Source organism: Podarcis liolepis (assembly GCF_965112155.1).
Source record: "Podarcis liolepis genome assembly, chromosome: 9".
NCBI lineage: Eukaryota > Metazoa > Chordata > Lepidosauria > Squamata > Lacertidae > Podarcis > Podarcis liolepis.
The window spans coordinates 42,692,351-42,720,265 of NC_139564.1; the positions used below are offsets into that span (position 1 = coordinate 42,692,351).

The window sequence follows — 27,915 nt, forward strand, 5'->3', positions numbered from 1 at the left end:
AGAAATTGACAGTCTCGCTCATCCCTAGTGAAACACTCCAAAATCACAATTTGCTTGGCATGACCACCCAGCGCATTTAATGTGTTTCTGCTGGTCCCTTCCCTTAGTTCCTGTTGGGGAGGCTGGATATCATTCAGGTACAGGATTGTATTGCAACAACATGTTTTTCCATGCATGCAATTATAGCTTGACAAGATCACCTCTTGTGGCACCATCTAGAGTTGTTTTCCAAGAAAGGTATGCAATTTTTCTCGAGTAAATAGAGAGCAAAAGATATCCACCTTCTGAATAATGTGCATATTTGACTTCTTGTACCTTCCTATGCTAAGACATCTTAGTGATGTGGAAAGAAAAAATAAATAGTTCCCTCAAAGTGGACTGGCTAAGAATCTAAATGCCTCACATATCGGTTATACATATTTAAAGATTTATGTCTAAATGCAAGAGAAAAATAACTCCTGGGGCTTGCAAAAAGAATACAGTAGCATATCATTATAGGATAAGAGAGCAGGATTGTTTCTATGATATTACAAGCATTGCTGAGCCAACTCTTTCCCGAAAAACTGCCAAAGTACTTCATATTAGTTATACTTCAGTGCTGAAATCTCTACTGTAAAATGACAGAGATAAAGTGATATTTCCTTCATGGCTGGCAACTTTTTGTGGGAACTTTAGACATTATATTTTGTCACCCTGGCTAAAAATCTTACAAGACACTTTCCGTTTTCTCACAGGATTTTTATCAAGGGTAAAAAACCTGTAATGTAGTGTAATATTTCAGTTTATTAAAGGGATTGCCTTCTTGCAGAAATGTGTGAGAATCAGTGTAACAGAAATAGTGCCAGGGTCCTCTTTAAATGAGAATAAACTTTGTTATAATGTTAATATTAGAAGGGTTGTGTCTTGGACTTGATGGGCAATATTTCTGGACTCACAACAGGGCACACCAGCCTGCCTACTACAGTCCTCGCACAAGAGTCCATTCTGTAGCAGAGAGACTCCCCCAGGAGCAGCTTTTGGGAGGGGGTTGGCAAGAGGCCTAAATGTGTAGTGGGAATTGACTTGCACAACTATAAACACTTTTCACTAAGGCTGCATGCATTTCCTGACTCAAATAATTATGGGCACTGCACTTTGTTGTTGTTGTTAATTTAATTTATATACCACCCTTTATCAAAAGATCCCAGGGTGGTGTTTAACATTACAACACATTTTACGGAGCATAATAATAATAAAAATAATAATACAAAGCATAATGACAGATAGCATAATAATAAAATGATCATAATGAGAGCCTCTCTACACACACCTTTAATAGGCCATAGATTATTTCACCGTCAAAGGCCTGGGTAAAGAGGAATGTTTTTGCCTGGTCCCTAAAGACAGGCAATGATGGCAACAGACAAGGCTTTCTGGGGAGAGCATTCCACAGATGGGGAGCCACCACAGAAAAGGCCTGTTCTCTTGTTGCCAATCTCTGAACCTCTCAGGTAGGGAGGACATAGAGAAGGGCCTCAGATGACAAATGCAGGGTCTGGGTCGGTTTGTATGGGGAGAGGCAGTCCTTAAGGTATGAAGGCCCTAAGCCATGTAAGGCTTTATAGATCAATACCAGCTCTTTGAATTGGGCCTGAAAACTAATTGGTGTTGTTGGGAATTGTTACTGTGAGGAGTACACTACAGCGCCCATCATTCTTTGGTGGAAAGAATATGCTTCAAGTGTCTTTTGAAAGCACAGTGTGTATGCAGTCTAAGGCAAAGCATATACTGTATATAACACATTATAACGGCCATCCAAAGTAGTTGTGGACTGCATATGGGAAATCCAAGTTCCAGCAAGCATGAACCTGATATTTCATTCAGATAGGCCAGGTGTGGAGAACATCAGGCCCAGGGCTGAATGCAGCTGTCTAGGCCTACGTGGCCATGGGACTCCTCCTCAAGCCACACTCCACAACTTCCTCTAGTGCTTTTACATGGCTATATTGTGTCAATGATTGGTGAAAATGGCTCTTGCCAGCCTGGTTGACGACTCTGGAGGGGATGTGTATGAGGAGGTGTAAAAGCTTGTAGTGGTGTTAAAACTTTGGTACTTTGTATGTCTGAAATTGTGCTTCCAGTTCATAGGTGAAGAGTTGCATCCCTTCTTCCAACCACTATTTTTTTTTTGTCTCTCCCAAGCTCCATGGCATGTAGCCCTTGGAAGCTTGCCCTCTAAGCAATGTGGCCCTCAGGCTGAAAAAGGAGAAGTCCTGTGAGCCCTCTTGTTGTGAACTACCTGTGCTTTAGAAATGTCCCTGAAACTAATAAACTGGACCCACCTTGAATACTAGGTGAGCATGGCAACCCACAAATTCTTCTCTTGCTTGGATTTGACAAGACAGAAATGTGAAAAACAAAATAATGCCTATTTTTGATTAGCTGGATTACATTCTAAGAAATGCAGGTGAACTATGCAGTCTTCCAACTGCTTCCCTAACTATAATTCTGTGCTTAAAAATGAACAGAACCTTTCTTTTGTATTTTATTGAATGCTATGATGATGGCGTTCTAGAGCTGCTCTAAAATAAATTATAGTTATCTTTATTTTAACCTGTCATATTGATACATGATTAAAAAAAAGAAATTATGAGCACTGGTGTACAAGCATTAGCTGTATATTAGTGTCTGTTATATTATAAAGAAGTCTAGGGTACTGGGAATATTGGCAAGGATTAAAATTTTAATAGCAGCCGTGCCTGACACTTTCAATCACTTTCAAATTTCATTTCTTCTTATGAAGATGACAGCAGATTTTTTAGCAACTGTATAATGCCTATTCATGAAGTGAAGCACAGCTGCTTGCAGGAAAGTCACATTTGTATTTTAGAAAGTGCAAATTTTATGATCTTGAAATGAATTTTAAGACACTTTTTTGTGTTCTGAAACATAGTGCTGACATGATTTTGCTCTCAAGAGTAAGGTGAAAATTCTTGTCTGAATGTTTTTGGCTAACCCTTTTCACAGATGAGAAGTATCTAAAACTTAAACTGTACATCATAGCCAATGGTTGAACAGGCAATTATATTTGCTATGATATATAAAACATGCCAACTACTTGTCTATGTATGTGTATCAATCACATGTACACATACACATCCATATAGACATAAAGACACAGGTAAATGTACACCTCATTCATAGTTAAAGTAATGATAAACTCAGGGACCCAGAGAAAAACTTTGGGGGTTTATAAACTTGCCAATTTTTAAAATACAAATCTTTATAGGGTTAAAAAAAATATCCTTCCCTTCCACCGAAATATATTTGCACTTTGTTTACATTTTTTTTAGTGTAATACTCTGAAAACGTCTAACAATAAGCACTGAATGGGCAACATGCATTCATATATCTAAGTCTGAAACATCCAGACTTCAAAATATAAGCTGCTGCTATGAGCAATTTCAAGGATGCCAAGATATTTGTTAAATAAACAGCACAGTCCTCAACATTCTACACAGAAGTAAGTTTCATTCTGTCCAAAGGAATGTATTCCCAGGTAAACTGGGTATAAGGGTGAAGCCAGGCAGAGCAATATGAAGCCCTCACTGGGACCAGCATAGTGGAGCGGAGCAGAGTGGAATGATTGATTGGATGTCTCATCTGCCATGTCTAGCTAACAAGGGTAGAAAGTGTGTGTGTGTGTGTGTGTGTGTGTGTGTGTTTATATTTTTTTGCTGTTTGGGGCCCATTTCAAGGGGATGGATCTACCTAGGATCCAGAAGATCCACAGCCAGCCATGCTCCACCTCTGCAACATCAGTTTTAGAGTTGTAAGCTTCTTCCTGCAGGTAGGAACATTGCTGGCAATAGCATTATATCCATCTTGCTTTCCATGGCTACTGCAAAGCCCCCTCCCAACAGAGAACAGCACTTTCGTAAGCCTGTTAACACACACTGCAGAATGTGATATGATCACACTCCTTTGGGTGGACTTACCACCGAAAGGTAGGAGTCACAGTGCACATCCCAAGCCACATATAAGTTTCTTGCAAGGACATGGCCCTAGCCCTGTGGGTGTAAAAGGTCCTAAGCTGAACCCTGGGAATCTCTATTTAAAGCTGGGAAATTTTCCTCTGAAACCCAGACGAGGTGCTCCCAGTCAGAAAAGGCAATACTGAACTAGACAGAACAATGGTCTGACTTGGTATAAGGCAACTTCTTCCCAACATTACACTGATAGGAATCAGGTTGCAGTTTCTTTTTGTCTTTGCTAATAGCCACAAAGGGAACTGTTCCCTTTGAAAAACTCCAGATATCCATGGCTGGTAGGATATTCTATAGAAACTACTATCACACAGTTGTAGTAGTTTGTGAGATTTGTAGTAGTTTGTGAGATTACATACTTCCTGAATCATGGCCTGATGAGAGAAAGAATAAGCAACAGGCCTCAATCCAATATTTTTTTCTACCTTATACAGCAAATGAAAGAAAAGAGTATCTTACCTAGGAAGAACACTTACCTGAACAACTTTTTGTGACTGCACATCAACAATCAGCACTCTGTCTAAGGTGGGTTGGGTTACATATATAAACTTGTCTTTTACATTAACAGCAGATGCCCAGACGCACTGCTGGACTTCTTCCCCCTCAGCTTTAGGGCAAACTTCATCCTAGAATTTAGAAGAAAGGAAGATGACAAATCACTCTAAGACCACAATAATTCTAAAGGGTGCTCATAACAACTCTGCCACATTTCTGCATGACTCAAATGCAAGCTCAAAATATGCCAGAAGAACAGGCAAAGCCTGAACTATTTCAGGAACTAACTGTACTAGCTTCAAATCGTGAATTCAGTTTCATCCAAGAACATTCAGCCACCTCCCCCCCCCGCATCCCAGTTTAGCTTGTCTCTTGAAGTTATTGTCTAGCATAATGGACGATGTGCTAGCTGTAAAACCTCTAAAGTCTTCTATGATGCCATTTATGCACAGAGGTGCCTTAGCTACAAGATCTAGTCCCCACCAGATCCACTTTTGTGTTCTGTTTTAAAGTAATCAGATGATGTGAAAGATCATCTGATCATCTGAGACTTCGGAGAGCTGCTCTGAGTCACAATAGACATCATTGAGTTAAACAGAAAAAGAGCCTGACTTTATATACCGTAATTCAGTTTCCTGTGTCCCAGGAATAAACAGAATATTGTACATGGCATGAAATGCACTTTCTAGAATCCTGTCCCTTTAATTTCTAGAATCTGTGACAGAAAATATCATACACCTGTAATGTTCAGGAGCAGCTAATATAATAATAATAATAATAATAATAATAATAATAATAATAATAATAATAATAATAATAGTTATACCCCGCCCATCTGGCTGGGTTTCCCCAGCCATTCTGGGCGGCTCCCAACAGAATACTACTACTACTAGTAATAAAGCGATAAAAGTACTCACAAAAGCTCACAGTACAGTGGTACCTCTGGTTATGAACTTAATTCGTTCCGGAGGTCTGTTCTTAACGTGAAACCGTTCTTACCCTGAGGTATCACTTTAGCTAATGGGACCTCCGGCTGCCGCCATGCCGCCGGTGTGCAATTTCTGTTCTCATCCTGAGGTAGAGTTCTTAACCCGAGGTACTACTTCTGGGTTAACCGAGTCTGTAACCCAAAGTGTTTGTAACCTGAGGTGTTTGTAACCCGAGGTACCACTGTACTAGTATCCCAGTAGCAGCATTGCTGCTGCTTATCAGGAGGGGGAGCCAGTGGTGAGGCTGGGCCTATGCACAAGCACCACTGGGACTTCTGGAATGGCTTGGCTGGTGCACAGATTGTCAGCAGCAACAATGCTGCTTCTGATTGTTATGACTCTGGCCCACTGTGTGAGCCAGTCTTTTGATGCAGTGTAAAACAGTGCCCTCAATTCCCATTCCCGGATACCTGGGCCCTGTCACTGCAGATTTATAGTTGCTATACAGAGAAGGGAAATGACCAAAACTTAACCATTATCACTTGTGAAAGTGCTTCTGGTCTATCCCGGATGCTCTAAACGATTCATATGAACACAGGGTTATTAATCTGGCAGCTGATGTGTGGACTGTAATGTCTTCTGAAAATCCACAAGTGTTATGTAGCCGTAACAACACAAAAGGCAAATGGCCAGCGACTACGTGTGAATAGAAGGCATGTAGATCTTCCAGAGTGCTATTTATCAGTGGATATGAAGTAAATCCACCAGTGCTACAAAATTAACCGTGTGCCAAACAGTTCAAAGAACGCTTCAAAGAATGCTTGAAGAATATTCATATTCCAGTTCTGAAAATTGCTTGGGCCAGAAATGTGTCACATTGCCAAGATTTCTCTTCATCTTTTCTTCATCTTATTACTCAGGACAGCTCATCAAAACAAGATTTTAGCATATATCTGATGCTTATTCCTGACCTAATATCTTCTATTTGACACATCATAGCAGGCTGCTGTAGCAATACTTATGGTGTGTCAGAGGATGATGACTTCAAGCGAGGAATAAACAGCAGGCACTGATGAGCTGCTAAGCAAATATCTTCTTTCCTTGTGCAGGGGTTTCTTTGAAATGAAAAATAGAGGGGAAAACAGCACCTGTGACATGCAGAGGGATTGAATACTAGAAAGCACATTTTTAAAAGGCACATGATATAATTTATCTGAGCATTCTGTGGCATCTCTGTTTGATGGTTTTTCTTTAGTACACAGTATAGGCACTGTCTGAATCTTCGCATGTCAGAGTGAAACAGAAATCAATTTCTGAGTCCTGCTTAGAATGTATCCACTTACAAGGAAGGTTAGCAGTCATTATTTGTTGCTCAGAATTTATTAAATCTTACAGGGAAATGTGTCTGTTTGAAACCACTCTATAATACTTTGGAACATTAAAAAAGGGTTCCTTTGAATTGACCAACATCGGGCAAAAGAGTACTTGCTGATACTAAAATTAAGGTTTGATTTAGGTTGCTTAATATAATTCTGTTAATGCTGTGCCGAATCTTGCCATTCAAATTCTCAAAAGTTATGTTCCCCTATGGAGGGGGTTTTCCTTTTCCTGTCTCTTATTCACTGAGGGGTATATGGGGTATTAGGGGTAGTACCACTGGTGTGTGACATGTTGTGCTCCTTCTGAGGTAGTTTGTCCATCTTTGGTCTCCACTCTTCACTCAGCTCTCAGGAGCTGTCTCTCCTAGGAGCTGTCAGCATGTGACAGTGGACACACCCTGAGAAACAATTTCAAAAGGCTGGCTAAACCAGCTGAAGTTAGCTGATGGGTCTCAAACCCTCCATGAGTTAGGGACTTCCCCTGCATGCAAAGACAGGCTCTGCCAGATTGAGTGGACATGACCAATAGTGGGCCCAACGATCAAGAAGATGGTTTCTGCAAGTACTGTAAAGGGAAGTGAGGGGTAGATGGGGCTCATCAACCTTGAAAGGTAGCCTATCTAGGAGAAGGAAATATCTGTTCCTAAGTCTCTGCCGCCTTGCAGAAAAATCCATACCCTCTGCTTTGTGGAACATATTTGGGAGAAAAAAAGGCTAAGCAGTAAAGCCTGGAGCAGAGTCCCTACGACAGTTAGATGGCATCTTGTATGCCTCCTTCCAGCAATTCCTATAGCCAAGTTGGTGCTAAACATATTGCTTTGCTTTCCTTTGGACTATATCAGAGAGGCCAAGAGTGGGGTCCTGTCATCTAGGCAGCCCAGGACCTCCAGACGCACTGTCCAGGCTAGCACCCCGAAGAGGTCACAGCAAAAACAAGGCAGGAGGCAGCAGTTATGAATTACTGGTCTCTTCAGCCACAGCAGGTGCTGTGATTCTCCAGCGTGGCCAGAGGCACACACCATTGTCTCTTGAGAATGATGGATGCCAACGTCAAAGTAGAGTGATTTGCCTCCCTAGAGAGAGAATTCTACACCATTTCTTGATCCTGCCAATCTGACAGATTTTGAGTGTAAGCCTACACAAGCAGGGACTCTGACGTCCGATGCTGAGGACTGGGCAAGTACGTATGGCTACAGGTGGTCCTTTAATTAATGTGATCCTAAACTATTCAGGACTATTTAAGGGTTACCAATTGGGCCTAGAAACAAACAGGTAGCCATATTGAAGGTATTACATGCTCAAATCACTTGACCGCACAAGCATCCAGCTAGCTGAATTCAACTTTCTTGACCTCATCCTGCCAAAGCTACAGGGTTGTTTTTGTAACATTCCCTTGAAAAGCTTAAACAAATGAAAAATGAAAGCATTCTATGGATAAATTGGGTAGATCAAACATCAGAGATCACTACACTCAAACATAAAGCTATTGAAGACGCCTCACTTAATGTGGCCTCAGCTGGGACAAATACCGTATTATGTATATTCAGTTATTTGTACAGCATGCTGAAATATGTACATATATGCTTTTGCATATCACAATTTTTAGCTAGTATATCTGCTGTTAAATATTAACTTAGTCAAATGAGACCTTCAGTCCTAAGCAAATTTTTTCTCCTTACTTATTTTTTATCTATGAGACCCATTAATCTGACTATAGCTGATGCCAGAAATAGTTTGATAGATGGGAACAGAATGCAGAATGAAGTATTTTCTGTTTTAGAAATGATTTTTAATTTTTTTTTATAAGGTTAAGCTTAGCATTCTCCTCTTTACCTTCAAATGCAAAGCTCCATTAAAAATTTCCCCAGTGGTCAGATAATGGGATGAAATAATTTTCTCTTAAATATAGGAACAAATTCTCTTTTTAATTAAAAAGTGATTGATGCACCTTTTTTCCAATTTAGGTTCCTTATAAGAGGAACATCTGATAATATCCAATAAAAATGTTAATTTATTTCACTGCTTTTTGACACTTTCCTAAGCAGAAAGTGATTCAGTCTAATTCAAACCAGCAGATGGAATAAAGCAAAATATTTGGTGATTTTGGAGAGTTGTTTCTGAGATAGACTGAGATCTACAAAGAAAATTGATTTGCAAAGTTGTATGGGATGCCTTATTCAAGCTGTCTAGTCAGTAAAAACATGGCCTCTTATTTCAGTAGATCCTGAGTCAATCCAAATATTATTAATTAGCTCAGATACATGTAAATAATTTGTTACATGACTGATCTGCAAGAAACTTTGAAAGTTTTGTTTCTAAGTAATATAAATTAGGTTAGGAGGAGGGAAAACAGAATTTGCCAAGGATATCTAGTAAGCTCTGAAGATGAGAAAGGACTGTTACTTAATTTTCTGAGCCAACATTTTAACAACTGACCAAATGCAAGTTTGCTTATATACTGTATTTTTTTCTTTTAAAAGTTCATGTTTCTATCTCAGTTCAGCAGAGCATCTCTGTGCAAATGAACAGCTATGCTTAATTTCAAATATGCTTAAGTCCAGTGTATAGTGTTTGATTCCGACATCAGACAATCAATGAACCTTTGTAATGTTCACAAGTAAAGCTAAACCATGATTTAGTGCTAAGGAAGAAGCCTTAGTCAGCCTTGGTCTTGCATGCTGTCTCCTCCACTATATATAGCGGTGATGATATTGGAAGCTTAATTTCTGCTTTCAAACAACTTTGTTCTTTGTTACTCTTGAACTTGGTTTATTTTTTTCCAATTAAATTGTTATTGTTTTCCTTACATATTCTTTTCCAACAAACAATATTAATGCCATACATTCCCTTTGACACTGCTGAGTCACTACTCCCCTCCCTCCCTGCAATTGGTATATTTAACCACTTTCTATCGCGCACCTCATTCTCACAATAGTACTATTATACATTGAAAGTATTATGTCAATCCTGCTAGTGTCTTAACCTCTTTACAATTCTCCTTTAAATATTCAATAAATTTACTCCAGTTATTTTGGTATCTTTGATCTCCCTGGTCCCGGATCCTCCCTGGCAATTTGGCAAGTTCTGCATATTCTGTCAACTTCACCTGCCACTCCTGGATGGCTGGTATGTCTTGTGTTTCCCATCTTTGGGGCAGGAGGGTTCTTGCAGCGGCCGTAGCATACATGAACAGATTTTGGTCTCCCATTTTAATTTCCATTCCTATTAAGCCTAATAGACACGCTTCTGGTCTTTTGGGGAAAGTATACCTAAATATTTTTTTTTGAGTTCATTATAAATTGATTCCCAAAATTTTTTAGCCTTGTCACAGGTCCATCACATATGAAAATAATCCCCATCTCCTTTTTTACATTTCCAACATTTTCTTTCTCTTTTTCTATACATTTTAGCTTACTTTACTGGCATCAAGTGCCATCTATACATCATTTTTAAAATGTTTTCTTTTAGAGCCATACATCCTGTAACTCTTGAACTTGGTTTAGGATCATGGCAAGTGAGCAAACGGTCGTTGAAATAACCAAAGTTTGGAAGCAATGGGGAATTATAATTAGTTTAAAAGTGGAAGCTGCTAGATCTAAAGGTGAACTCCTGCAAGTGAAAGATACCTTCAACTCATAAGAAGGCTGCTTTACACATCTTGCTACAGCGTTGCATGAAAAATAATAAGGAAACAAATGCTAAATATGTTGTTCTCCTTGTGCAAGAGATTCCATGAAATTGTGGAAATTCTAGCTGATCAAGATTTATGAGAACTTTTGTAAAACCTGCCCATTGGAGCACTTTATCTTGCACCAACACTTGGGCAAGCATTTGTGAAGTACGGCTAGGTTAACAGTTCCTTTACTTGTGCTCACTTGTTTCTTTGGATCTAGCCTGAAGTTCTTAATAGACAAGACACTACAGAGCAGGGGTTCCCCAAGTGGGCAGTTTTGCTCCCTAGGGGGGCATTAAGATTACCTATGGGGTGCTAAGAGGAGCTGCAGGGGGGCAAGGGAGCTGTAAATGACTATCAGACTTTTAAAAATGGTGTCACTGGATCAAGTTCATCAGAGTTTTTTAATTCATTAAATGAAATGGTATTAATTGGATTTTGAATAAATATGCAATTAATTGCCACTGTTTTGAATTTTGCTGTGGTATTATCTTCCTTATAGGGACACAGGTGGCACTGTGGTCTAAACCCCTGAGCCTCTTGGACTTGCCAATCAGAAGGTTGGTGATTCGAATCCCCGTGACGGGGTGAGCTCCTGTTGCTCAGTCCCAGCTCCTGCCAACCAAGCAGTTCGAAAGAACGCCAAAAAGTGCAAGTAGATAAATTGGTACCGCTCCGGCGGGAAGGTAAACGGAATTTCCGTGTGCTGCTCTGGTTTCGGTGTTCCGTTGTGCCAGAAGCAGCTTAGTCATGCTGGCCACATGACCCGGGAAAACTGCGGACAAACGCTGGCTCCCTCGGCCTGTAAAGCGAGATGAGCACTGCAACCCCAGAGTCATCTGCAACTGAACTTAACTGTCAGGGGTCCTTTACCTTTACCTTATTATCTTCCTTAGTGGGCCATTCAAATCACTATTCTGAATAATGCTTTTTTACAGGTTAGGGCAGAGAGCCCTGGGGATGAGTTTATGGAACCAAGGGGGGGGGGTGGCTCCAAAAAAATTGGGAACCGCTGCTTTGGGGCAACCAATGCCATAAACACATTGACAGATTAAATTTGTAAGAATGAGGACTCTAAAAAGCCTAAAAGCCCCTCAGTACTTGCATCTGAGGAAACTGTCACGTCAAAACGCTATGCATTTAATGTGGTATGTAGTAACAGATACTTAGCTCAAAAGCAGCTTGAAATCCACACTCAGGAGCCAGTCTATGCAGCAGAAATATATGTATTAAAATAATGCATAATTCAATGAGCTGGAAACATACTTTCCTCCTCCATGGAGGGAATTCTATTGAGGATTTTTTTTAACAACATAGCATAGTTGCCTGAAGGTATGTTGTATTCAAAGCAATGAGTAGAAAAATATTTCCCCCTTGCTATGTAATTCAAGTTATGGAGCAGCAGCAGATTTATAGGCACTATGCAGGAAGGCATAAAAATAATAATAAAATCCTAACCAGTAAAGTTGCATGACAAAAAAAGGGGGGCACAGAAAATAAATTTGCATGGCTGTTTTCCAACTGCAAGGGAAGAGTAGTTTAAACTTACTACTTGTGGTGTATGTCTGTTCAAATTTTGCCCTATTCAAGTGTTCAGTCTAAATGTGCAAAGGGGCATACAGGAATACATCATATGAGTTGGAAAGACACTGTATTAAACTTGAGGCATGAATTGGATACAAGTAACTTTGAAATGTATTTCAACTACTGTGAATTTTACACTCAATTTATTGAGGGCTATCCCAAAATCTGCTCTGATCTCAAAACAAACAAACTGCTTAAAATTCACTCAGTGTTACTTGATCAAGCATTAGATGTTCTTCTGATAGAGGATTTTTAAAACTTTGTTGTGATGAGTTGTTCATCCTCACAGATGAAAGCAACATGTGCAAAAGACTACAGAGTTCATGACACAATATGACTATGGTGAAAATACCAAGGTCCTTTCATTGAAGTGAGAGTCTGATGATACTGAAGGATGGCACAGATACTGATGATAACACAGATCAAGCTGGCTAAAGCTCAGACATAGGATTATCTAAAGCAGTGTTTCCCAACCTTGGGCCTCCAGCTGTTTTTGGACTACAGCTCCCATCATCCCTAGCTAGCAAGACCAGTGGTCAGGGATGATGGGAATTGTAGTTCAAAAACAGCTGGAGGCCCAAGGATGGGAAACACTGATCTAAAGGAAATGGAATAACAACACAATTCTGCCTATGTAATTTGCACACACCTACACACTCCGGCGGGAAGGTAAACGGTGTTTTCGTGCGCTGCTCTGGTTCGCCAGAAGTGGCTTAGTCATGCTGACCTGGAAGCTGTACGCCGGCTCCCTCGACCAATAAAGCAAGATGAGCACTGCAACCCCAGAGTCATCCACGACTGGACCTAACAGTCAGGGGTCCCTTTACCTTTAACACACTTGCTTGCTCCATGAACTGAATCTTTCCCTCTCCTAAATTTTATCTCTGGTATTGGGGAGAGGGTTTAAAGATGGAGAAGAAAAAATAAACCTAATATATTTTACATTATAATTACTTCGCTTCACTGTTCATCACTCAACTTATCATTAATTCTGAAATGCTACACAGAATACTTTTATGTTTCACTGTTCTCATTTTAAGTTTCCTTGGGTAAAATTTTCAGATACTTCCTAAATTATCAGCTTTTAAATTACCCATCCACACGAGAGAGAAAAAAGGTCTTTGACTTATTTTTAGTGATGTTGAACTAATTTTAGTTAAGCAGCACAAATCAAAGCTTGATTAGCTACTGAAAGTATAATTACATGCAGTAAAAATTTATCTTGTTGTTGAGCACTGCATATATCTGTATATATTTTTTAACTTTGGCAGTAATCATTACAGAAGCAAATCTAGCCCAAGGGTTTTGTTTTGCATGGGTTTTGGAAGAGTAGAAACATAGGAATATGTGAGTAGGGATGTAGGTAACCCACAGTTATATTTGCATGAATGCCAGAGGGATAGCTGTATTGGCCTGCTGTAGCAAAAACCACAAGGAATCCAATGGCACCTTAAAGACTAACCAAGTTATTGTGACATGAAGTTTAATGGAGTAAGGTCCACTTACTTGATCAGATTCTGTCTTTATCTACACCCTTATCTGTCTGTCTTTGTGTTCGTCTATCTAATCTTCATACACAGAAACACATAAATGGGTACATAGAAGTAAAGTTTATACAAAGTAGGGTCACGTGGCAATGAAGCAACCTGTGGCTTTCTTACTCAGAATTCAAGGTAAGATCAGATTGACCTATTCGTCACTGCTTGACCCATTTTCAAAGTGTGGCAACAATTTGCGATAGTAAACCTTTGCATGAGTTCTTTCTAGAGCAGGCTTCCTCAACTTTGGCCCTCCAGATGTTTCGAGACTACAATTCCCTTCATCCCTGACCACTGGTCCTGCTAACTAGGGATCATGGGAGTTGTAGGTCAAAAACATCTGGAGGGCCGAGGTTGAAGAAGCCTGTTCTAGAGTTTGGTTGCTACAACCTGCATCTTCCATATTTGCCATGGCATTCATACTACTGCACAGCTAATGTAACACTGTGGCACCATACTGAGACAAGACTTCCACAAACGCTTCAGCAAGAGTCAATGGCACAGCATGGACACATTTCTCCTTCTGCCCATAGTTTTTTGGAGGCAATCAAGTCAGGGTCTTCTGTTGTTGTGGCAGCCCAGTGACAGAAAGGAACAGGAAACATTTGTCAGCCGTTGCTTCATTAGCAGATAGAACATTTCAAAGAGCATATTCAGCTTTTTGAAATATCAAGCATGGTGGAAGGAAAGAGTAATTAGATGTTTCAGAATACTTGCCTGGAAACCAAGGAGCTTTTCACTAGGCTTAATATGTCTCTGGAATTCACACTCCACTGGCTGTATCACTTTGATTCCATCTTCATAAAATACATAGAACATATTCCCAATTCCCAGACCTTAGGAACAAAAACATGTTTAAAAGTACAAAATTAAACCACTCAGGGGGGAAAAAGTTCATGCACCAAAGCTTTGTCTAATTTTTTTGGCCAGATAATATTTTGTTAATGTGTGTAAAATTAATTAAACTAATCCTGTGGGATTATTAAGAAAAAACACACTGTAGACTTAAAATGAAACTTTAATGTGATACAAGATTTCACATTATAACCCCCCTGAGAAACAAAATGGCTTCATGAATATTAGTCTGGAAATATATGGCATACTTTGAAAATACCTGCAACAAAAGAGAATGTAAGGAATTTATTATTCATTTAGGATCAACGAGAAATAATAAATTATTTACATTTTCTCATTGTGCCATTTATGAGGGCTGGAAGAGGTAAAATAGAGGTTCATGGCAACACAGAAATTATGGAGGGTTTGGGTTTCTAAGTGATTTTTTTTAAGTGTCTTATCATATGATAATATATTTTATGGTTTGTACCCCATCCAGCTTTGCTGTAACAAAGAGTACTTTTGTCCCTACAATTTGGGGCACCAGAGCTTGACCAACCTATGAACCTTAAAAAGTCGAGGTGTTAAGGAATCTGCTGGAGCAGACTGGGATATGGTGCTGGTGGCCAGGTGCTCAATGAAAAGTGAGCATCCTGGCTTGTGTCAGTGGAAGTGTTTCCATACAACCCTATACTTTGAAGCACTGTAAAAGGATCGTTCTATTTCACAAATATTCATGAAACCCTCCATTATATCTGGTATTGCGTTACAGAATAAACAGCATTATTCTCACAAATTGGCTACAGAACTGGAAGCCAAGAAATTAGTTCCTGCATGGTCAGCCTCCTCTTTGCACACACTACTACTACTACTACTACTACTACTACTACTACTAATTTATTATTTATGCCCCGCCCATCTGGCTGGGTTTCTCCAGCCACTATTGGTGGCTTCCAACGGAATATTAAAATACAGTAACCTATTAAACATTAAAAGCTTCCCTAAGCAGGGCTGCCTTCAGATGTCTTCTAAAAGTCTGGTAGTTGTTCTTCTCTTTGACATCTGGGAGGGCGTTCCACAGGGTGGGTGCCACTATCGAGAAGGCCCTCTGCCTGGTTCCCTGTAACTTGGCTTCTCGCAGCAAGGGAACCACCAGAAGGCCCTTGGCACTGGACCTCAGTGTCCGGACAGAACGATGGGGGTGGAGACGCTCCTTCAGGTATACTGGACCGAGGCCATTTAGGGCTTTAAAGGTCAGCACCAACACTTTGAATTGTGCTTGGAAACATACTGTCTTGGTGCTTCAGTTTTTCATATTTCTTACACATTACTAGGGATGGAATCTCCTTTGACATGGTGTCAGAATTACTAGTAGTGCTTCTGTGGGGTTTGTTGTAGGATCTCTTGATACAGGCTATGTGGTATCAAAATGGTGACAGGGAGAAGTGGTGGGCTGGGTTGTAAGCTTCCTAAGGTCTTGGTCGGGAACGGCTCCTTGTTTCATACAGATAAGTGCTCAATTTCTCACAGTGACCTGAATGCAGAATCTGTTCATTGACCTGGCAGACTACAAAACCCAAATCTAAAGGAAATTTAGCAGGATGCAACTATCTCAGTGCATTTATATGGCCATTCAGAAATTCAATTGATTTTTTTTTTATACAGATGAAGATGGAATGAAGGGTGGCAAGGGCAGTCAGCAGAACCTGACCCTTTTCAATTCTCCTGCATGTCCATTCAGAAACTCAACTGACAGCTACATCTTTTTGGAGGAACAAAGCAATACATAGCTGTGGTCACCTGTAATAGCTAGAATTCTCTCTGAGCATTTAGAATCTTTCTAGTTCAAAAACCAAACCATTCAAGGTTGCCTACAAAGGCAAATGTAAAGCCAACTATCAGTAACAAACATGGCAGATAAAGCAAAGCAAGTTATAAAAGAAAAGAAGAAAAACCAGCAAGGGGTGTGTGTGAAATAAATTAAAAGGCCAGCCTAAAAACAAAAATGTATCCAACAAGTGACAAGTCTTTTCAGGGTGCCCACCTTGACACATTCCAATGGCTTTTCTCAAATTCAGCGTGTTATTATGGCCATTCAAAGGAATCACTGCATTTCAATGGTCATTCTATGTCATTGGTTTTGATATACCCCAATATTGCACTAAACGTAGACATCTACTTTTGACAAGAGTGTGTCTATAGTTGTGAGACAACTCCAAAACAAGTAGTTCCTGTGTCTTTAATAGCAGCTCGATTTGTAGAAATCAGCAAGTGAATTTTTTCTCAGCTTGGAGCACTCTCACCTAATGTCTGTTCAAGGCATAGGAACAGGTGCCAGTATACAGTTGGCAGCCCCATATGTATGTGTGCTTTGCTAGCAAAGACAGTGAATAAAACATGACATTTGGAAATTTCAAATCTCTCTGAAGAACAGTAAAGAGCATGCAGACATTGCCTAATATAAACCATTCTATTTCTGTTACACACGTTCCAGCTAGCATATGCATTCTAACTGCTGGCTTTCTTACTCTAATTCTGATTATTGACATGTTTTCCAAAAACCTACCATTTTTGCTATACACTCATACCTCCGCTTATGTATCCCTCTGGTTATGTAAACTTCGGGATATGTAACTAGCAAACCCAAAAGTATATTTCTGGGGTTTTGGCACGCATGCATGTGCAGAAGCGCTCTACCATTGCGTGTGCGTGTGCAGAAGCGGTCTCTCCGGTTGTGAAAACCCTGGGATCCAGCCGGACCTCCGGAACAGATCCCATCCACAACCAGAGGTACCACTGTACTCATTTACACTTAACTGTGTCTGTTGATTCTGAAAAATCACATAGGTTGCATACAATATTCGTAATATTTGGAATAGACCTATCAAAATTAATGGACATAAGTTATGTTCATTAATTTCAATGGGCCTACTCCAAGATTTTTCCATGATACGTTTTGAACCCCTATAGAAAACAGTATGCCAATAACCATCTCAGTTTCAGATGTGAGCAATGTAAATATTTCTTTTTAAAAGCTAGATAATTAAAATGTAAACAGTTATTTTTGTTGGAGGTAATAACTGAGGAATTTGAATATTTGTACATTGTACGTTCAAGATTTACATGATTGGAAATTTAAATTATAATTCAGGATCGATTTTTGCTTTCCTCTTTAATATATTGACTATTTCACCCATTGTTTTCTCTTATATTTTGAATGTGCCCTGTGTGGTGGGACCTGAGGACTAAACTAGACGTATGGAATTAGTTATTGTACTTAAAAACACACACAACCACCCACCCCAAGGAGGGGAGTCAGCATGTTCAGCACCATGGCTAGAGATATGGATAGGAAAATTTGTCAGTTTTGCTTTCTCTGATATCCTTATTTTTAACTTCAGTTTTCCACATTTCCACATCAGTTTGCATGTTTGTCAACATTTTAATTTTAGTGTGAAAATTTCCTAATACATACATTTGTGTATACAATTTTGCCTAACATACACACCGTAGCAAGAAAACTTCTCCTAAACTAAAAAGTATGGGCCAAGATTCCAAATTTTAAGGACGAACTCTCTGAAACTCAACTAGTAAATAAATGTTATGTTGCTTCTGAACTGAGCTAAAGGACATTTGCTTTTCACCAGAAAGAAAGAAAGAAATGAAAAGCAAAAAGAAAAGAAAAGAACAGCTAAAGGATATTTGCCTATCACTTGAGTCATAGTGTCTTTTGAGCTCCTTTGGGAGGAAGGGCAGGGTAAAAAAATAATAAATACAATTAAAACTTCTGGCTGTGATCTTATATTCTATATCACAAGCAGTAGGTTTTGGTAAACTCCAACCTTCACTCTCCCACCCCACACAAACTTCCCAAGTTTTAAAGCTTTTTAGTTTTGTCTCACCAAGTAATCAGATAACAGCACTTCTCTGTTACTCTGGGAGCTTCACTAGATAGCACTCTTGGCAAAATAAGAATGATTCACATTCCTGGGTCAACATTCTGACTGAAGATAAGCTGATTGGCCAAATGATTTATGACAGCAACAGGACAAGTTAAGGGCACAGTCCCCACAGGGAGTTTTAACTGTAACTCAGATATGCCCGTAAGCCTTTTAGAAACATGGGTTATTGTTAGGTACAAATAGAGAAGGAAAAGATAAACATTTACAGATACTGCAACCATCCCCACCCCAAATAATAATTAGGGTTTTTTTCTATCCTTGACAATGACACACCGTATAACAGAATTAGAAGCAAAGATCTATTTGTGAAGAATGAATGCATAATTAAAACATAATTGCTATAGCTATTGTCTAACTATAAATTTAATATGTACATCAGACAAGAAAATTACTACAGGATGGGGAGAAAATTATATTAGTACCTTCCTCTCTCCACAGTATGTTTGCAACTGCAGCATGTAAGAGGAAAAGAACAGAAGACACAGATGAGTATGAAAATATCACCCAATGGCACATCAGTTTCTAAAATTAGGAACGTGATACAAGATTGATTTGCACACATCAACTATCTAAAACAAATTCTGATTGTTTGACTCCTAGATATATACTTACTGTACTTGATATTTATGACCAGAATTTAGCACGTTTCAATGAAAATGAATAAGCTAATGTGAACCACAAAGCTTTTTTAATTATTTTTTTTAAAAAAGGTTTTAAAGTGGAAATATAGACAATGGGGATACTTCAGCTAGTCTTATTGTGCTATTGTGTTTAGAATGAATAATTCTAAAGGGGAACACTTCACTGCATCTCAAAGAGGTGAAACATTTAAAAATATTCTATGAGTGGTGCATTCGAATGACACTTTAGAACTGCTCTGCATGATCTTGACTCCTTTGAAGCTTATGGGATGCTTCTTAGTGCCTTCAAAATGCAAAACTGAAGGCAATAATTTTCTGTAGCAAAGAGAGAGAGAGACTTTCTAGTATATTTACAAGAGATTATTATTATTGAAATTTGAGCTCCACTTCATGGAGTTTGGGTTTAAGCATTTACAACTGAAAAACAAAACAGAACCCCAAATGCTTATTATCCAACCTATGACCATTTTTTTCTGTTTTAGAAGCATAACTAGGCAGAGTCATACACCATCGTAAAATAAATTGACAAATTCAGACACAACCCAATCAAAGTAGAAGTTAAAAGTTCCTAAGACATTTCAGAAACAGATCACTCACAGGAAACTGATACATCAGAGAATTCAATAGTATACAACAACCTTTGAACACCAATTTTTTTTCTTAGAATTTTAAGAAAAAGGCAGAATGTTAATTAGTTTTCTTCCTTCAGTTATTTTTTTCTCTGCTATGCAGGAATCTTATTTGCTCTACTGAAAATCCAAACATTACCCTAAGCTAATCCTGTAATATTGGGCTGGTAGGCTTAAGGCAAAACCCTTATATTATGTATCAGTAATAGCATGACCAAACTAATAGCCACTCATTCATGTTTAGTATTAAAGAAAATCATGGAAGGCAATTCTTGACATTAAGAAGTTATATTTGTATTTGTGCTCTGGGTCTCTCCATCATAGTTCCCCTCACCACCACACATTTGGTCCTGGGAAAGGTAGATCTTGTATTAGTCAGTGTATAAAAAATATGGACTTTAAACATTTGCTGTCAGTAGCCAACAAGACCTGCCCCTTTTTGGCATTTTCCCTACCTCCGTTAACTTTCAGGCCAAATATTTGCAGAACTTAAGGACATTTTCTCTTGCATGTTTCAAGGGATACCTTTAGTTCTTTTGGATGGAGCTTCAGTGGGGTAACACTACTCTGATGAGTTCTATCTGTGAGGAAATTTCTTCCAATTCAACTGAACTCTTTATTGTGGCCCAGAGACCCACCAATAGATTCCAATACGATAAAAATGCATTAAAAGCAAACATACTAGTTGGGCAGCAAATAAAACTATGCTCACTTCATACGCTTATCTAATACAAAGTGCCCTCTCATCCTGACCGCCTCAGAAACAAAAATGTGAATAAATTGAAACAGCAAGCCATATATTACTAGTTTGTAACTTCCATTGAGATTGCTGGAAAGAGTTGATTAATCCAATAAATACTTTGTATTCTGGAAGATTATCTGAATTTTTCACTTTTATCATTGGAAACAAGTAAGTTCATTACCAAAACTGTAGCTAAATTACTTTGAGAGCAATGAACCAATGAATATACAAGTAAAAAGTCTCATCTAAAGAAATGTAATACTACTTTCCTACCTATGAACAGACATATTTGATAATTTTGCAACATTTTTGTGCATTAACTGCCAGGTTTTATTGACTGAATCAATATTTGGTTGAGTATATTTGCAGTTCAAGGACACTTATGCAGAAAATGTATCACAGTTTTTAATACAACAAAATTTTACTACATAAGAACCAATAGGCTATTTTCCCTGGCTTTGGGGAAAAAGAGGGGAAATCTGCACTTGGATTTTGGTATAACATGCTACGTTAAAAGCACAGGGGCAACAATATAAACAACAACAACTGTGGCACCTTTGTTCCGAATCTCTTTTTATCTCTGCTATCATTAAGATTCATGATTGAGAAGACACAGATTTAATTAGGATTGGGTCCTCTGAGCCTTGGTTCAGGGCCTCAATCATTGGTAAAGTCGTACTTGTAAGGTAATGGCATTGAGTGATTTGGTACACAGTATAAGATTGAGAAAGAAAGGAGAGATAACAGGCAGAAAATTCAAATCCCATGTGGGAGAGGTGAGGGAAAAAATCGGAGGGCAGCCTAGATACACAGTATGACTGCTGAGGTATCAAGGAAATTGCTGTGAAGAGTTCTGCAACCGAAATCCCCATGACAGGTTATTGGAGATTGGGTAGGGGGTGGAATCCCATTTAAGCTTGTAGGTCTCCTGACAAAACAGATCCATTTCCGTTTTCCCCCCAGAAGTAGTTCCTGGATATACTGAAGTTTCAAATTCTTTAGGGGCTGCCCTACAGAAAACATATTATGCAATCAGTAAATGTGACTGATCCTGTCTAAGGTCCCAGTCAGGTATAAATGAATCCAGGACCAATATTAGATCAGCCAGAGTTAATGATTGCATTTTCTGTTTCCTATATACCACCTTGATGGAGTTATAAGAAAGTGGTAAAATTGTATTTATTATTTAGTAAGGGTTGTGTTCAACTAATGTTTACTCAGAGGAGACCCATCACAATTAATGGACAGGATTAACTTAAGTTCATTCATTTTAATGGGTTTATTCTGACTAAACATTAGTTGAATACAACCTTATATTCAACCTTAAATTCCAGAAAAACGAGGGCATGGTTAGGATCCAGAATTGTGCAGTGTGGAACTCCACATTCGTCTTTTTTTGTAGCATCTCACATCCATATTCGGGATACACATCTTCAAGTTCTCTCCATTGCTTTCTGTTGTTTGCTTCCTGAATCCACAGAAGCCCTGCTGCTAATTCTAGATTGTCCACCCATTGCTTAGGTGCCATCCCCTGTCTTTAAAGATTGTAGGATCTCCACACTAACATTGGCTTATTTCGTTGGCCTGAAGAGTCTCTTGCCACAGGTCCTGAGGATGTCCATTTTAACTTGGTGTCCCTTTCCATGACTCCATAACTGTCAATCTTTGTCATCTTAAATCATTAATTCTTTATATCTTTTAATGATAAGTTCCATGGAGAGCCTAAAGCCAACAAAAATCTGGTCTGGGTGCTTGGAGGACCAGCATGGGAAGTGCCAATGGGGGGCTACAAAGGGAAAGGGGAATCCGCAAAACTAACCTCTCTTCTTTCACCTGCAGGAGTGTCCATTTTGGGTACCTCTGCTTGATGCAGCTCACTGTTCAGAATGGAAGGAGCCCTTCCATTCAGAGAGCAGCAGGTCTGACTCCAACCACAACATAATTAAAACGATGTGTTTTATCTATAGAAACCACAGAGTTCTACAGACTGCATAAATTCCCCACATATAGGCAAGCTAGTTATGTGCAGTTGAAATTTCCTTTCTCTGAAAGTTCTGTAGACAGGGTTTTTATCTGAAGACAATAACCTTAGAATAATAACCCCAGAGATAACTGCTGAATCTTGTTTTATAAATAAACCCTTGGTAATCTACAGATGCTTTATGGGCGTTGGAAACAAAGATGACCCCAACAGTTGCTGGGTTTTTTTTTTTTTTAAATCTGTTTGAGACTGAGTCCCTGGAAACCCTTTGTTCAGCTCTGCATACCTAGGCATATCATAAAATGCCAGCACAACTTATTCCCAGAGAAATGAGGTAAAGAGGCATTGCTGTGTATGAGATGCAAGAGAGACCTGTGAAAGACCCTGTGGAAGAAATTTAGACAATAAATCAGAGTCAAAAAAGCTTTTAGCCTTATGCTGTTCTATAGGCCCGGCAGGAGAAGATGGCCATGAACCTCGGAAGTCAGTAGTATTCAGAGCACATAACCTCTTCTTAGGTGGTAAGACCTTGACATGCAAAAAAGGCCCTGGTGTTAGAAATTGATCTATTTAATGGTAGCGAAAAGGCATATTATTTTTTAAACATAGCCTCTAGACACAAAATGCAGGAAGCAGATAATTTTCAGCTTGCTGTGGGTGAACAGATGAAAGGATTTATAGAAGTTGCTTCATAGAATGTGACAGAGTCACAGCTGCTTAACCAGGTAACATGGGGAACTGTAATGGATGTTAAAGAATAAAAAATGCAGGATGAAATATTAATTGGGCATCAAATATTCAACTCATCTGTAAATTACTGCAAAATATTTGGGTGGCAAACTTTCCTCTCACTTCATTAACAGGTAAACAACATGAAATCCAGATCGCCTGAAACGGAACAGCATTATTTAAAAAATATTCAAATCTAACCTTTATTGTTAAAAGTAAGCTTTTGAAAATTATCATAATAATAAAAATATCAATAGTGGTTTTTTAAAAGAAATATCTGTTTGAAAAATATTCTAGCTGAAAACCTAAGATGCTATTCCACTAAATCTTACACACAGCTGCTCCACTGAAATTAAAGAACATGACTAAGTTAAGTTCGTTAATTTCAATAGGTTTACTTCGAGTTGAATACCATCTTATATTACATCTGTGACCTGGGAAATGGTGCAACAGAAGTTCAAGCAGTTTATTATGCTGTTACAGTGTAACGGCAATGATAATGTTCGATATATATGATATCCCATTCCCACAGTTCTATCACGAGCAAGTGTCACACAAATAAAGGGACCTCAAGGTTAGGATATGCTTGCGATTCCTCTGTTTCAAACATGAATAAAGACACTTTTTAAAATGTCATCCTGGGGCCTTCAAGGAACAGGGATCCAAGTTTGAAATATATTCATAGGGTATCCTTGAGAGTTCATCGATCAAAGCGTTAATGGTGACCTCAGATGTTCACATGACTTAAGATGGGTCACCATGGCTACCTTTGAGGAATCTAACACGTTCTGGGGAGACAAAGAACCCCTTTGGAAGATGTGTGAGAGCATGAGGATTTAAAATGCCTTCTCAACAGACCTAGAGGGGATGGAAGACCTTACAGTGATGGAAGAATAGTGAGTCACACATGATTCCCCTATGGTTGTTATGTCTTAAGTCAGTCTTATTTTAAACATCACCATCACCATCTCTATAGTACACCCTGGGAGTGAGTGAGTTAGTTATTTACTTACTTACTTACTTACTTACTTACTTATTTAGCATGCTGCCCTTCATCTGTAGATATCTGGGCAGTTCACAACATAGAAATATAAGATTGTGTTGCCACCCTTTGGACCTCTTGTGGAAGAGGCGCATGAAGAAGGGCTTCAGATGATGGTCGCAGGGTCTGAGTCTTGAGTATATTATCCTTCTGTGACTAACATAATTTATACAAACGCACCACCACAGTATATGCTCAGTAATCATTGTGAATGTTGTGAAAGAAAGAATAATAACAGACAGGGGACACTAAATAGTAGTTGCTCAATTTAGTCTGCCACAGTTACCTTGCCCATTCACAGAGAAATCTTTTCTAGGACATAACAGAGCTGTCTTTAGCTAGTCAGGTGGCAATCCTTGGAAGTAAATCCTACTGAATTCCACAGGGCTTACTCCCAGGGTTAGGGCTGCAGCCCCAGACTTTGAGAAGAGCTGGATAGGTTTATGGAAGGGGGCACACAAGTCTCCTATTCCCTATAAGATGTGGAAATCTGAGGGCCTGTGTATGCCACTGAAGGAACAGGGTTCTATTATGAGCTATAGGATCCCCACCAACTGAGTCTAAGGAGCAATCCTAGCTTGGGCTGGATTTTCCAGCCACATCTGCAGTTCTTCCAGCTCCTGCTGGTCAATGCAGAAGGTGGAGTGGGATGTTTTGCACTTGTTTCACTATGCAAACTGGCACAGCCTGAGGACACAGTTCAGGGGCCTCCTCAGAATTGGAAGGGCTTTGGTTCCAGTTGATCCATTGCAATGTGTCCAGCAGATGGATACCTTCACGAAACTCCTAAACCCTAGCAGCAGCGTGGATCAGGGGTTTAGGATTGCTCTGCTTGTCCTTTAGGAACATAACAGAAATACTTGTCCTATTGTTGTTTAACTGGCCCTAGGAATGTTAAGGCCTCCCAATCACAGGTATGAAGCTAATGTACCAATGAACATTATCTCACAAGATTTAGTGATGGCTGCCATAGAGTATGGCTTTAAAAGAGGAACAGACAAATCCATGGAGGTTAAGGCTATGAATGGCTACTAGCTATGATGGCTCTGCCTCTACTCTCAGAGGCACTATGGCTGTGAATGCCGGTTGCTCTGAATCCCCAGTGGGGAGAACATTGTTGCACTCTTGCCTGGTCTGTGGGTTTTTCATAGGCCGCTGTCTGAACAGGATGCTGAACAAGATAGGCCTTTGGTCTGATTGAACAGGCCTTGCTATCTTTCAGTTTATGGGCTCACAAGGACACGACATGGTTTTGTGGACTGAGATGTAACTTTATTTCGAAATCACATTTCAACTCTAAGTTTATGACTCCTGAATTTTGGAGTTTGCATGAAGTCTCTTGTGGAGTTAATTATTATACTTCTGTGATTATGCTAGAACACAATACATATAAAATAAGTGTTGACAACGTGCAAACGGGCATGTTACGTCTATACAAAGGACTGAAAAATCTCTTAGGACTGAGAGATATATTAAGTTGTTCCAATACTAATAGGAGTGTCAAAGGGGTTTACCAGATTACCATCTTTTGTTAAAATTGCGCCAAGCTGTCAAAGAAGCTTAACTCATTGCTTCTTGAAGACAAAAATGTAACAACTGCAGGATAAAATGCTTTCACAGTGTTTTTCATTGACTTTAATCTTGAATTTCCATTTTGATGATGAATTGTTATCATCTTAGTAGTACTGGCTTCTCTCGGGAGCAGAAATGTGACAAGAGTGTGTTATCTGCAGGAAACTTTAAAATAAAATTATATCCTCCAACTGCAACCAAAGCCAAAGCTCAGACTATTTATTTCCTTTTATTCTTGCTAACAGCAACAGGCATCACATAGTCCACTGAAGGTCTTATCCATCACTCCATTTTCCTGCCTGCTATAAAAGCCAGCATATTAATCTCCTAACAAACCACACTGTAGGTTATTACATCTTTTAAATCTAATCTCAAATTCTAAGTGTAAGTATAATGTAAATGCTTTGAAGGTTTGCTTCATATTAACCACTTCTCACCAGTAAATTCGAGTTTCTGATTTTGTTGTTGCTGTCAAAGAAATCCAGCGGAAGAGAAATGGATGCTTCATATCTTTTACTTCTGTACAGCCCAGTGAGATATAAGAACCTTTATCGCACTCAGCAAAATCCAGCCCTCCCAAGCTCCTCTTTAGAGGCAAGCAGATGATGCATGAGGTCCAAAAAGCTATCTCCAGGGCTGTGGTGAGAAGGTATGTCAAGAATGAACTTTATATTGTGAAACTTTTTTTCCTTATTTCTTTAATGTGCATTACTGCACATTCCTTTAGACGAAGAAGAAAGCTGCCGAGGCCTATGACCAAAACCTTTCATCTGTATTAATTCATAAAAGTTGTATAACTCTACAACACAGAGTAGGCTTTGCGGCAGGTTTGATGTCTGGACCACATGGAACTTTCTCTCGATAGCAGGTTGGAAGACATATAACTAAACTAGGGCACTTTCTTTTTTACCCAGAAAAGCCAGAAAAGCAGGTGTTCAAGTGTTCTGTTGATGGATTTACGCAACAGAGGGCTACTTTGCCAAAAGTAGAACCTAAGAATAATGGAGCCGGTATATATATTGTGCTAATGGAGAACAATGGAAAAAGAACTGTATGGTGGCAGCGCAGGTTAATCTTGACACTGACACATCTGGTGTTGCAGCCATTGAAGCGAAGAACATGCAGAGAGTGACTATAGGCGAGAGCCAGGGCTCCTCATTATTTCTCTTCTAATACCACCATACTAGTTTCCTGGTAGGTGGGTCACTGTTGCTTACTGGGAGGGGAGGGGTAAGACAGATGGAATGTCAGCAAGGCACTTCTGTATAATACACTACTCTCCTGCCTAACACTTTTGGACTTTCATTTTTTCCTCCTTTGTTGCTATCATCATTCTATTTTCAACAAGATATTTGCATGTGAGTATTAAATTATTCCCGCATTGCACGGGATTGGACAAGATGACTCTTGGGGTCCCTTATGAAACTAGATATACTCAGGACTTCTTTTCAGGTGGAACTCACCAGAAATCAGTTCCAGCACCTCTCAAGTGGGCGCCATTGCCATTGTAAGAGAAGAAGGGAGGTGTTCATGGTGAGTTCTGGCGACTCCTTTTCTAGAAAAATAGCACTGGGTATACTCATTGTGCAAGAGCAACTGACAGATTAGGTTGCAAATAGCACAATATAGGTCATTAAAAAATTCAAATATGGGCACTGACGGAGAACTCTGGCATGAGGGTGCCATGGTGAAAATTGTTCGATGGGACTGAGGGAACCAGATTCCTTATCTTAAAAATAATAGTAATAATAATGTTTAGTATATTTACTCACCATAAAGATTATCTTTTAAAAGTTAAACACCTTGAAGTTCCATTGATTTCACTGGGAGAGAACAAAACAAGTACTTCAGTTTTCTCATTGAAATCAATAGGAATAAGTTCAAAGTGCTTAACTTAGGCATGATTGTGTCTCCTATTTACCATAAAATCAGAATGTCTGCTACCTGCTTCCGAGAGAACCAAGTAAATACGCAGCTAAGAGGCTTGGCACAATTACTGGGCATGCTGTAGTAAATTATTGCTGAAATCAATATTACTTTTCAGATTTACAATTCTTGGTTTAATCCTTTTGCCACAGCAATCACTTCAGCTCTGACTTCTACAAGGCAAACCCCCAAAATCAATCAAATCTGCAGTTCACAGCAAATGTCTGTTCTGTT

General features: G+C 39.2%; 1 protein-coding gene across 4 annotated transcripts in view; it reads right to left on the reverse strand.

The window, feature by feature from the left end:
• FSTL5 (follistatin like 5) overlaps nt 1-27,915 on the reverse strand; it is a 322,690-nt gene that overhangs the window by 26,748 nt on the left and 268,027 nt on the right. For 2 of the 4 annotated variants that reach the window (XM_083520280.1, XM_083520279.1), the window contains 3 exons: nt 18,842-18,868; nt 14,341-14,459; nt 4,502-4,651 (listed from right to left, as the gene is read on the reverse strand). In XM_083520280.1, coding sequence (XP_083376406.1) covers nt 4,502-4,651; nt 14,341-14,459; nt 18,842-18,868 — 296 coding nt within the window. The remainder of the gene's footprint in view (nt 1-4,501; nt 4,652-14,340; nt 14,460-18,841; nt 18,869-27,915) is intronic. The other 2 variants (XM_083520282.1, XM_083520281.1) reach the window with 1 other exon arrangement.